General features: G+C 32.6%; 3 protein-coding genes across 3 annotated transcripts; all 3 read left to right on the top strand.

The window, feature by feature from the left end:
• The first annotated feature begins 46 nt into the window (after positions 1-46).
• LOC117908712 (probable long-chain-alcohol O-fatty-acyltransferase 5) lies at positions 47-1427 on the top strand. Its single transcript, XM_034822395.1, has one exon. The coding sequence runs from the start codon at positions 94-96 to the stop codon at positions 1228-1230; it is 1137 nt and encodes a 378-aa protein (XP_034678286.1). The 5' UTR covers positions 47-93; the 3' UTR covers positions 1231-1427.
• A 1284-nt stretch (positions 1428-2711) lies between these two features.
• LOC117908655 (long-chain-alcohol O-fatty-acyltransferase-like) lies at positions 2712-3925 on the top strand. The gene has a single exon (XM_034822320.1). It carries the CDS (start codon positions 2787-2789, stop codon positions 3837-3839), a length of 1053 nt encoding a protein of 350 aa, XP_034678211.1. The 5' UTR covers positions 2712-2786; the 3' UTR covers positions 3840-3925.
• A 1720-nt stretch (positions 3926-5645) lies between these two features.
• Positions 5646-6935, top strand: LOC117908747 (probable long-chain-alcohol O-fatty-acyltransferase 5). The gene has a single exon (XM_034822448.1). It carries the CDS (start codon positions 5766-5768, stop codon positions 6858-6860), a length of 1095 nt encoding a protein of 364 aa, XP_034678339.1. The 5' UTR covers positions 5646-5765; the 3' UTR covers positions 6861-6935.
• The last annotated feature ends 6207 nt before the right edge of the window (positions 6936-13142 follow it).

Here is a 13142-nt window from a genome sequence, read left to right as displayed (position 1 = left end):
ATGATCATTTTTCTAGGGCCTCTCTACTGTCTTAACCGAGTCTATTACATAAAATGCTTGCGTGAGTGACTTCTTACAGGTGGATTGTGTTTTATGCAACATAAAGCCATCAAAGAAGAGACGGGCGGCAGAGACATGGATGGTGAGATAAAAAGCTTGATGAAGGTATGGATCTCAGCTATCAGCTCTATCTGTTATTGTTATTTCTTTGTAGTCCGCCTCCCGGTAGGTCTTTTCAGGCTCCTCTTTCTTCTTCCCATGTTTTACCTCTTCATCATCCTCCCCTTGAACCTCTCCTCCGCCCATCTTGTTGGCACCACAGCCTTTTATCTTGCTTGGCTTGCCAACTTCAAGTTTATCCTCTTCTCCTTCGGCCATGGCCCTTTATCATTCCCATCACACCCCCCAAAATCTCTCATCCGCTTCATTTCTATCGCTTGTCTTCCTATTAAGATCAAGACTGTCCCATCTCCAAAATCGCATTCAGTGTCTGAAAACAGCAAGGACCCCTTATCAGAAATTGTGATGAAATTGCCTAGGCCACTTCTATTGGCTATAAAAGCATTGCTTTTAGCTATCCTGATTATGATCTACGACTATAAACGCCATCTGCATCCAAACGTGGTCTTATTTCTCTACTGCTGCCACATGTACCTGGCCTTAGAAATTGTTCAAGCCATGGCCGCAATCCCAGCCCGTGCCATACCAGGCTTTGAGCTGGAGCCACAATTCAATGAACCCTATCTGACCACCTCTCTGCAAGACTTCTGGGGTCGTAGGTGGAACCTCTCGGTCACCAACATTCTACGGCCGACTGTATACGACCCAGTGAGAAGTATTTGTACGCGTATATTAGGGAAGAAATGGGCCCCGGTGCCAGGAGTGCTTGCGGCATTTTTGGTGTCGGGTCTCATGCATGAGTCTTTGTACTACTATATAACGCGTGTGAGCCCCACGTGGGAGGTCACCGGCTTCTTTGTTCTGCAAGGCTTGTGTACCGTCTCCGAGGTAGCGGTGAAGAAGGCATTGGGTGGTAGGTGGCGGCTGCATCGGGCAGTTTCCGGGCCGCTGACGATTGGATTTGTGTGTGTGACGGCTGCCTGGCTGTTCTTCCCACAACTGTTGAGGAATCACATAGATGAGAGGGCCATAAGGGAGTACTCAATTTTGGTTGATTTTGTGAAGCAGAAATTCTTAACACTTCCACCACCTTTCATGGGTCATCCCTGACCCTTCTGCTTTTCTCTTATGCAGATAATAATCATCTCTGGGCCAACTTTTCTTTCACATGCCTTTGTTTTCCTTTGTTTTTGCCATATGATACGTTGGTCAACTTTCTTTTTTGTCGCATTTTTCAATGTCATGTGGCCGCCCAACTCGCATTATTTTTGTAATAAATAGATTTAATGAATTTTTTTTCCCCATCATGTGAAAGCGAATCTTGGGATTGACGAGGCAGTGGAAAGCCAAATTCTAATTATGGCCTCCACACATATCTGGCGATTAGGTTCCAGTGCCCATTAATTACTTTGAAGAACGTGATTCTTTTTTAAATATGATTTATAGGGATTTTGATTCACTAATTTGAAAAAATATAAAATATAAAATAAAAAATTTTATAAATCAGTTTTATTCTTATCTATTTAAAAATATTTTAAAATATATACACTTTTTTTAAATATCATTTTACTTGATAATATTAAATAAAATTATCAAAAAATTAATTTATTATTTTAATTTGATAAAAGTATTTTATAAATCAATATATTACAAATTTTTTCTTATATAATATTATATATAAATCATTTTGAAAAAAATTCATTAAGATGCTCAAGTCATAAATACTAATTTTTTAATTTTTTAATTAAAAATGATTTTATATAGTGTATTATATTATATCCTTAATAAAATTGAATAAAAATATTCCTACAAAGTTAAATACAATTAAAATAAAAAAATAAAAAAATTAAATATAATTAAGACCAAAAAATTTTAAAAAAATAAAATATTGACTTTTATTATATTTCCAACTCTTTTTTTATATCTATATTTTTTATTAGTGTCATTTAGCCAAAAGTTAATGTTATATTTTTATATTTTTAACTTTAAAATTTTAATTATATTTTTAATTTTTAAAATTTCTTATTTTAATAGGTTATCATGGTAAAAGAAATTGTCAATTGCTATTATTAAACAAGTAAAAGATCACTTTAGAAGAAAAATATATTTGACTTATGAAAATATATATATATTTTAAAATATTTTTAAATAAATGAATATAAAATTAATTTATAAAAATTGAAGTTTTTTTTCTATATTTTTTAAAATTAGTGAATCAAAAGTTCAAAACCCATTTTTTCCATTTATATTTATTCACTTATAATAAATTTATTATTATTATATTAGTTTAAATTTTTATAGAAGAGATGCTAGTTTTATAATTTATTATAAATAAAAATACAACAACCATTCTTTCAATACTGGTAAATTATTTTTTCAATTCTGGATATTTATCTAATTTTTCTAATAAAATATTTATTTTAATAAATAAGCCCACCTAACTTGACTTGTCCATTACATGAATTTTCCTTTTCGATCTGTGACCATTGATATTAAATGACGCCTTAAATGACTTTGGTGAATGATTAAGGGGAGGAAAATATAGAATAAATTTATTAGAAAAAAGCAAAAAAAGAAGAAGAAGAAGAAGAAGCAGCTCGAATGCCTTGTGAGCTGTGATAATTCAAATCGCTGAACGGTCTGCGCTTTCGAAGAAAGGCTCAAAGATGGAGAACAGTGAGATGAAAAGCTTCGGCTATGTATGGATCTTAGCCATAGCATCTTTCTGCTACTGCTACTTCATCTCAGCCTCCATCCCCAAAGGCCTCTTCAGACTCCTCTCTCTCCTCCCCATCATCTTCCTCTTCACCACCCTCCCTCTCCACCTCTCCGCCTTCCACCTCTGCGGCCTCACCGCCTTCTTGCTTGTTTGGCTCGCCAACTTCAAACTTCTCCTCTTCTCCTTCGGCCGTGGCCCCCTTTCACCACCACAGCCCCTCCTCCACTTTATCTGCACTGCCTCCCTCCCTATCAAAATCAACCAAAACCCACATCCCAATTCCTACAAAATTACAAGTCCATATTCCAAAACCGGCCAGAAAGTCGCCTTTCTCATCAAAGCGTTGGCTTTAGCTGTATTGTTGAAGGTCTACAAGTACAGACAATTTTTGCATCCAAACGTCATCTTAGCTCTCTACTGTTGCCACGTGTACCTCGCCGCTGAACTTATCCTGGCCCTGGCTGCAGCCCCGGCTCGAGCCATCGGCCTGGAGCTCGAGCCACAGTTCAATGAACCCTACCTCGCAACTTCTCTACAAGATTTCTGGGGGCGTAGGTGGAACCTCATGGTAAGCAGTATCCTGCGCCCCACCATATACTTTCCCATCCGTCGTTTTACGGCGAGTAGACTTGGGCCCAGGTGCTCACATCTCCTGGCAATGCTCGCGGCCTTTACAGTCTCGGGCCTCATGCACGAGGTAATTTACTACTACCTCACGCGAGTGACTCCCACGTGGGAAGTCACGTGGTTCTTCGTGCTACAGGGGGTGTGCACCGCCGCGGAGGTGGCGGCCAAGAAGGCGGCAGCAGGAAGGTGGCAGTTTCCCCCGGCGGTCACCAGGCCGTTGACGGTTGTGTTCGTGGCCGTCACCGGTTTTTGGCTGTTCTTCCCGCAGCTGTTAAGGAACCACGTGGATGTTAAGACCATTGGGGAGTACTCAATTTTGATTGATTTTGTCAAGGAGAAAACGCTACTGCCACTGTCCTTGTATTTGCAATGATATATTATTTGATGACTATGTCTTACAGATAGGCAGGCATGACCTGTCATTTTATTAGTATATTTTTGGTGGATGGAGGCTTTCAATGTGGCATGTGAATCTGACATTGCACCTTCTTCTAATGGTATCGGGCGAGGGTTTCCATGCCCAACATGTGACTGGGAGCCCTTCACTCCAAAATTCCAAACTTCATAATTACGTTATGCTCTGGGAAGTGGAAAATACTTTATATTAAAATTTGATTTTGTGAAAGGTCGTACCAGATACCATTCCATATTCTAAGTACAAATTTTGTTAGCATTTTAAAAGTAAAACATAATCAGTAACAGATGCTTCTAACATAAATATTTTTTTTTATATTTTTGTATGTAGCATTATTGTTAAAACAAAAATTTGAGCTATGGTATTTGTAAAGTTATTTAGGGAATATTTGATGTCTGAAAGTGGAAAAATAAAATATTAAGGATGTTATTTTAATATTTGAATGACATGTAAAATGAGTATATGAGATATAAAAAACATGAAAGAAGGAAAGTTAGGGCTTGTTTGGTAGTTATTTTAGAGAATAGTTTTTTCTTGTGTTTTAAAACAAAAAAGCATGGAAATACGCTCGATAATTAAGAAGAACAGAGAATAGAAAATATGGTGTTTTCAAATAATATCTTTTAATTGTTTTACGTTGTTTTTACTTACTTTTTGATGGTTATTTTTAAAAATAATTAAATAAATATGTAGAATGATTAAAAATAAAACACTAAATACATAAATTATTTTTAAAACTTATTAAAAATATTTTAAATTTTTAAATAGACTTTTATTCTACAAAATATTATATAACAATTTTTAAAAATTGTTTTTTAAAACAATTTTTCAAGATTATTTTCAAATATAATTATAAGCCGGTCCTAGGTTTTTTTAGGCAATTGTTTTTTAAAACAATTTTTTTTCTTCAGAAAAAAAGGAAAAAAGAGGAAAACATTTTTAAGAATAAAACAAAAGGAAATTTTCTATTTTTAAGAAAAAGAAATATAACATTTTCAAAAAAATATATTTCAATTGTTTCAATTATTTTTTGAGAATTGATTTAAAAAATAATTATCCAAATAGGAAGAAAGATAAAAATAAAAGATTATAGATAAAAGTTCTTTTAAAATATATTTAAAAATAGAGAAAATATGTTGAATACATTTCAAATTCTCAAATAAATTTTTATTTCATAAAACATTATAAAATGGTTTTAAAAAACTCTTCTTAAAAACTATTTTCTTTACTAAAAATATAATTTTTAATGATATCTATTTAGAAATTTGAAATATTTTTAATATGTTTTCTATATTTTAAAATATGTTTTAAAAATAACTTTTGTTTTATTTAATTATTTTTTATATTTTTATAATTATTTTGTAAAACAAAAAAATTAAAAGATATTTTCTAAAAATGTCATATGGTCTATTTTTAAAAATAAAAAATTATTTTCTATTTTCTATTAATCTAACTTTTTTTTTAACGATAAAAAAATTATTTTCAAATAAGTTATCAATTGGAATTTATATCTTTTCATCATTATTCACTCCTTTCAACAATTTATTTAAGTGAATAATGTAACTCATATAATCTAAATTTTCAAATATATAATCTAATATATTATAAAATAATAATAATAATCATAACAATAATAATAATAATATTTATTTCCATCGATGAGACAGAATCCAACAAAAATGAAAACGTCTTTCCATTTCAAGAGTAATTTAATTATGCGGATAGAATGTTCACTCGTCACAGATTTTTCCATGGAGAAGAAAAGGCAGAGACGCCATTCTAGACTCTTTCATGGCTTCCCAAATCTAACCCACTTTCCTAACTAGAAAAAAAGCATATCTATTTATATATGGTCGAACATCACCAGTAGAAAGGTTGAGAAAAATGGGGGGTGAGATCAAGGGTTTGATCAAGGTCTGTCTCTCTGTTCTTGCGTCTCTCTGCTACTCCTACTTCATCGTCTCCAAGATACCCAAAGGCAAGTTCAGACTGCTTTCTCTTCTCCCAATCTTCTCCCTTTTCGTCGCTCTCCCTCTCTTCCTCTCTACTGCCATTCTCTCCGGCATCACTGCTTTCTTCATCACCTGGCTAGCCACCTTCAGACTCGCTCTCTTCTCCTTCGATTTAGGTCCTCTCTCCACTGGCTCACCAAAGTCTCTTCTCGTCTTCATCGCCACTGCTTGTCTCCCCATCAAAATCAAGCCAAATAAGCAACATCCGTCTCGCCAAGACCCCCATAAACCCCCAAGATTACCCCTTAATTTTGCAGTCAAAGTCTTGGCTTTTGGGGTTTTCATCGGATTTTATCAGTATAAAGAACTAGTACACCCCAAAATTTTCTTGGGTCTGCTTTGTTGCCAAGTTTTTCTGTTCCTCGAGGTTCTTTTCAGTCTCTGCAGCGCTCTGGTGCGATGCACGATGGGGCTGGAGGTGGAGCAGCCGTCTGATGAACCGTACTTGTCGACCTCGCTGCAGGACTTCTGGGGACGGAGGTGGAACCTCATGGTAACGAATCTGCTGCGTCACACAGTATACAAGCCCGTGAAGTCGGCAGCCGAGACAGTGATGAGCGAGCGCTGGTCGCCGCTCCCGGCGGTGGTGGCAACGTTTTTGGTGTCCGGTTTGATGCACGAGTTGCTGTTCTACTACGTCAATCGTGTGAGCCCGTCGTGGGAGATGACGTCCTTCTTTGTTCTGCATGGAGTGTGCTTGGTGGTAGAGGTTGGCGTTAAGTCAGTGTTCTCCGGCCGGTGGCGGCTGCACTGGGCGGCGTCAGTGCCGCTCACCGTGGGCTTCGTGGTGGCTACCAGCTTCTGGCTGTTTTTCCCACCGCTGATCAGAGCCGGTGCTGATATGAGAGTCATGGAAGAAGTAAAAGTCTTGTTGGAGCCTATGAGGGAAAAGATCCCACTACTCCCACTACTCAACTCAACAAGGGAGCAGCTTCTCTTATTTGATCTTTCTGGCAGACACAAGTGATGGATTCATACAACAATGTTATAATTTTTCATATTTAGGTGCAGTGTGGGAAGATTAACCAGTCAATTTCAATTATTTGGGCTCATACATGAATTAAAGAATTCGAAGGCTGGGTGTTGGGTGTTGTTTGAACTACAAATCAAGGAATTAATCCAAAAGCTCAATGATCAAAATACAACTCTAATGAATGCTAAAATACCAAAGACAATGATAACAGCGAAGCACCATGCGACGTCTTTTTCCATGGACAACATTCATAATGATCCATTTTGCATTTGCATCGCACGATAGCAAATACCTAGTAATGGTACGTACAACAAATACTTCGTAATCTGCCGGCCGCTAGTCACTACATGCCTTGATGCCAGCTATGGTTTCATTCTCTATTGTCTCACCGGCGACGCCTTGTCCGGTTTTGCCATGGCGCATCCCACGGGAACCTCTTAATTTTGTTTTATTGTTTTTGGAGTTACTTATTAATTTATTTTGTTTTAAAAAAAAAAACTATTTGATTTAAAAAAATGAAAAAACAGATTTGCAGAACACCCCACTAAATCCGAAGGTTTATGTTTGGTTCTATGAAATTTGAGGAAAAATACGAAAGAAAAAGTAAAAAGTAGATTTAAAGTGAATAAATTATTTTTTATCCTTCGTCAAACTTATTAAACATATTTAATTTTTTTTATATAAAAATGAAATACTTTTTAAGTTTTTTACTAACATTAATTACATTTAACTTTCTTACGTGTTTTTCATGGTAGAATTAAACATGCGATCTTTTTAACATTTTTCTTAGTACTTTCTAAGAATTAAACATAACCCAAATGAATCCGGTGTTGACTAAATTGACAAAACTTTGATATTTTATTAATTAATAAATACATCAATGAAAATAATGCAACAAGACATGATGAATGCTATTCTAGGACAAGAAATGTGAAGCATATGAATGAATTGTATAAATGAGACTTAAGATATACTCATCCAAGGAATAGGTATTTTCAAAAATACATTTGAGGAATGATAATGAAAATGAGGAATTGAAAAGCAAATGAAAGGCTTACAAATGGCAAAAAGAGGAAATAGGCAAGGAATTGCTTAAATTGATAGCATATATAGGTTGGTATTAGAATTTTCAATTTCAAATTGAGCCAAACCAATAACAATGCAGGGGCAAAAAATATCAAAATTTTCTAATATTTTCAATTTCTTTGTTTTGGTCTATGAATATTCTCTAGTAAGTCACTATAATAAAGTACAATTGACGAACAATAGATGCTTATATTGTCTATTTGACCTATTATGAACATATTTGATCAATTGAATGCAAACTTGTTAGTTGATGTCAATATGAATTTGTACTTGAGTGAAAAATAAGATTGAGAAGAAGATGGTCAATTCTAGGCTAATTGCAATCTAATTGGTGATTGAAAATGTGATAAATTAACAGTGGTTTTATCTTAAAGACTGAAACTCTCCTTAATTAGATCTAAAAATGTAATTGAAAGATAATCTAATTCATATGAACTATGTGGCAAAGTACATCAATCTTTAGAAGCTTTCATTCTAATTTTATCTTTTTTGTCTTGTACTGCGATATGTCTTTGTTTTTGCTCATTTTTGAACTATTTAGAGAAATATTCCTTTCTCAACATCTTCTTTCTCTCATTTGCTTCTTCTTGAAATTTATCTTGGTATCAGAGCGCCCTTTATTTGATTTGAATGGCCACCATCGGAAATGTTTTTGAGAAATCTTCCTTTGCTAATCCTATAAGTATTTTTATGCTCAAATTTCCTAAATACTAGGGTAAGATAATCCCCAAAATTAGCTCATTGGAGCTTAAGCTTTTCTCTTGTTCAAACCTCTTTTCCATCTCAAAATTAACCACTTACTATTAAGTGTGATAAACACAACTACATTGTTAGTCTTAGGGTTTCCCTAATCAAGTTTTGATGATTGCAAAACAAGGGTAAGTTCACTAACGTTTTATATTAAGTAAAGTTTTTAAGTTTTAATGCAAAATTCTAAAGAAATTAAGCTTAAACAACTATGAAAAAAAAGCATCAATGGCATGAAGATTTGAATCTCTTGAAGGGTTAAGGTGTTCTAGGAAATTTCTAAAATGGTATTCTATGGTGCACTTAGGTCCAAAACTTTTTTCATACACTTCAAAGCTAATTTCTTCATCCATATTTAAGTTTAAAAATGATGTTTTATTATGAAATTAGATGAATCTTTGTTTTAATTCATAACCTTGAGCCAAAATCTTTGAAATTGTCTTAAAAAGTTTTTAAAAGGGCTTATACAAGTTGTTGGAAGGTTGGAACTTCAAATTGAAAGTTTTGTGTCATTTTAGGTGCAATCGGTTGAAGGTGAATTGAATCAGTCGAATCAGTTGAGGAATTGACTCAACTTATTGGGCTTGATTGATCAAGGACTAATTGAGGGTACATATATTTCTTTTTTCTTTTCCAATAGCTAGTGTGATACTGGTTGAGGTTTTGGCTCTTTCAATCTTAGTTTGGTCAAGGGTTGGTTGAACCTCAAAATGCCTTAATGGCTAGTCAATCGATCAAACTAGAACTTAACTGATCAAGGGTACTTTTGTGTTTTTGGGTGTCCAAGCTTGTTGATATAAATTGAAGAGCCTTATTGCATTTATTGAGTAGAGAATATCGTCATTATTGAATTGAAAGACATCTACTTAGTTTTAAAGCTTTTCTCTGAAAATGCATTGAATTCTAACTTGCATATTCTTGAGTGCACCTTAAAATCTATTATAGTTTTTCTCTTGTAATGTGAACAATATTTGCCTTAGGATTAGAAGCATTAAAACCTTTATTACTTATTAATTTTGAGTGAAGAAACTTCAAGTTGGTAGAACACTTGAAGGAATTGTAGTACCTATTGAAGTCGGTGAATCCAATTGTAAAACTTGAAGGCTTGTACTAGAAGCCTTGATAGTGAACCCTTACTCAGATAAGAACTTGAGGAGAATGGATGTAGATGAATTATTGAACCACTATAAAAGGAGTTAGCACATTTTTTTTTCTCTCTATTTCTCTTATTTTGCTATTATATAGCTTGTCAATTACTTGTTCTTTACTTTTGGGTAAACATTTTGAAAAGTTTTTATCACCCAATTCACCTCCCTTCTTAGATGACTTTTTTAACCCAATTATTCATTTTTCACAATTGGTGTCAGAATTAGGCCTTATATATATATATATATTTAATTATATATATATATATATATATATATATATATATATATATTTAATTAACTATCTAAGAGGATATGATTAATTTTTTCAAATGATGTCATATAGAAGGGTTTATTTTTATTTTTATTAATCAACCTCCATTTGTTTTGAGAACCAATTATTCATATTGGAAAACTAGAATAACATGGTTCTTAAAATCCATTGATTATGATATTTTTTATATAATTCAAAATGGCCCCCATGTTTAACCAAAAATTGAGAATGAAGTAGTTATTCCAAAACCAAGCTAAGAATGAGATGAATTTGACAAAAAGAAAGCTAATTAAATGCAAAGACTATTTACTATTTACATTGTGCAATAGATGGAAATGAGTATAATCATGTATGCCGATGTAAATCTGCTAAGGATATTTAAAGACTACTTAAAATAACTCATAAAGGAACTAATCAAGTCAAAGAATCTAAAATTAATATTTTATGCATGGTTATGAGTTATTTTCTATGAAGGATAATGAATCTATCGTTGAGATGTTCATTGGGTTCACCGATATCATCAATGGACTTTCAAATATTAGGAAAGATTTACGGAGAATTAGTGAAAGTGATGAAAATTCTAAGATCTCTACTAAAGAAAGAGAAGGCCAAAGTCACCATTATTCAAGGAGCAAAGGATCTCTCAATGTTTCCTTTGGAGAAACTAATTGGATCCTTGATGACTCATGAAATTACCATAAAGAGTCATCAAAAAGTGGAAGACACAAAGAAGAAGAACATTACTCTCAAGGCCTCTATCATTGATGAAGAAGATGAAGCTAGTGAAGAAGATGGGGATCTTGCTCTCATTGTAAATAAGTTAAAAAAATTCATCAAATTTAAGAAGAAAAAAGAAAAGAAATTTCAACCAAAGAAAGAGTCTTAAAAAAAATGGTCTTAAAAAAAGACTCTTCAAATAGTGAAAACGAAAAAAAGAAAAAGAAAAAAAAAAAAAAGAATTGATATGCTATAACAGTACTAAAAAAACTCAAATATATCAAGTATGGTTACCCTCTCTACAAGAATGAAGCTAAGAAGGGAAAGAAGAAAGTTATGGTAGCTACTTAGAGTGATAATGAAGAAGACCCCATAGAAGAAGAAAATGAAAATGAAGTAGTCAACATATGCTTCATGGCTATAGATGAATAGGATGAGGTAATTTTTAACCCAAGTTGTGAGAATTTGCGAATAGATTTTGAAGAACTCTATGGTGATCTTGAAAAACTTAGGTTAAAAAATGTTTCTATTAAAAAGAAAGTCCTAAATCTTGAAGATGAACTTAAAGATGTGCAAAAAAGTTTTGAAAAGATTGAAACAAAAAATATTTATCTTAAAAAAAAATGAGATTAAAAAAAATGATTGGTTGACCCATTCTCTCTCAAACCTTTCTTGTGGACAAAAAACAAATTGAGATGATTCTTATTAGCCAAAAATATATTTTTGATAAAAAAAAAAAGTCAGGCTAAAAGTCAATCAAGAACAAAAAAATATTTCAAAAATTATTTTGTCAAAGAGGCATCTAGTACAAATTCATCTACTATTTGTAACTTTTGTGAAAGAAGAGGTTACATAAGTAGCACTTGCCTTCTTAGAAATATTTCTCAAAATGCTTCTACCTCTAAGCAAAAAAGTTTGGGTTGCAAAATCGAAGAACACTAACCCCCAACCCAAGAAGATATAAGTACCTAAATTATCTTGACTTGTTTTGTAGGATTCAAAGAAAGATAAATGGTTCTTGAATAGCAGATAATTCACATGACACTCAAATATACTTGATCATAGATCGTAACTGTACACATTCACGATTGGCCTCATGAATTGTCAATATTTTTAAATGATTTGAGAAAGTGACAACCATTTTTTGCTTAATCGATTTCCATGATATTACAACAAAGGACGAAAATATCCATTTATATTGGCAAAATCTCGCGTAACGACAGTCAATGACACAATATAAGCTATTGATATATCGAGTAGGAGAAATTTATTGACGATATATCGGTATTTGTCAATAAATTGGCAACATCATGAATTGTTCGTTGATTTTTAGGTGATATTTCACTGATTTATCGCCGACTATTTTCTTTTCTTTTTTTGATTCAAAAATTGTAAAATGGGCTCAACCTATAAGCTTATTACACAACGAAACTGGCAACTCTACACGCTTTGTGCTCTTGGGGGTGTCTCATGACTTCTCCGCTTAAATAGACATTTTTTGTCTCATCAATTATCGATTTGGGATTGCAAAGATTGAATTTTTAAAAGGCAAGCCAAAAATTAAAGGGTATTGGAGGCCAACGGACTTGATCATTTGACTTAACACTCATAAGCACCACTACTACGAACCAATCGACCAACCACGTTGTATATAACGAATTGAATTTTTTATATATATATATTTACATTATAAACTATATATATTATAAATTAATTAGAATAAAACTATTATAAATAAATTAATTTTGGTTATTATGTCTTTTATATAATAACTAAATACAAAATAAATATAAATTTATGAATAAAATTATCAAAAGTTTAAAATAAAAAATACTTATACAAATTATTATCATTTCTTTTATATCATTAAATACATCTAAATTAGATGAATATGCATAAAGTATGTTTTTAAGTTATAAACATTATTATTAAATATCATAACTTATATTATACATATATCAATTTTTTTTTTATAACAAAACAACCTTAATATTTCTATTATTAATTTTTATATCATTTTTTTTAAAACTTTTCACAATATTTCCATGAATTTTGATCAATTTTTTACTTATCGATATTTTATGTCAAAATATCCACTGGTATATTTTCGATATATTCGTAAAATCAAAGTACCGATATATCTGTAATTACTGATATTTTCATCATTGATTCCCGCAAGTAAATACATATCTCATATGAGATTGAGCTTTATAAAGATTTGAAAGATATCATGCATTTGTATACCCAATTAGTTGCAATGTTGATTCTCTTGAAGAATATAAGCCCATGTCACTTGTTCCACAAAAA

This window comes from Vitis riparia, chromosome 19, assembly GCF_004353265.1.
Source record: "Vitis riparia cultivar Riparia Gloire de Montpellier isolate 1030 chromosome 19, EGFV_Vit.rip_1.0, whole genome shotgun sequence".
NCBI lineage: Eukaryota > Viridiplantae > Streptophyta > Magnoliopsida > Vitales > Vitaceae > Vitis > Vitis riparia.
This window is presented reverse-complemented; position numbering and strand designations above follow the sequence as displayed.

What these genes read in the sequence shown, in the direction of transcription:
- LOC117908712 (XM_034822395.1), top strand. Translation starts at nt 94, where the DNA reads ATGCAACATAAAGCCATCAAAGAAGAGACGGGCGGCAGAGACATGGAT.
- LOC117908655 (XM_034822320.1), top strand. Translation starts at nt 2,787, where the DNA reads ATGGAGAACAGTGAGATGAAAAGCTTCGGCTATGTATGGATCTTAGCC.
- LOC117908747 (XM_034822448.1), top strand. Translation starts at nt 5,766, where the DNA reads ATGGGGGGTGAGATCAAGGGTTTGATCAAGGTCTGTCTCTCTGTTCTT.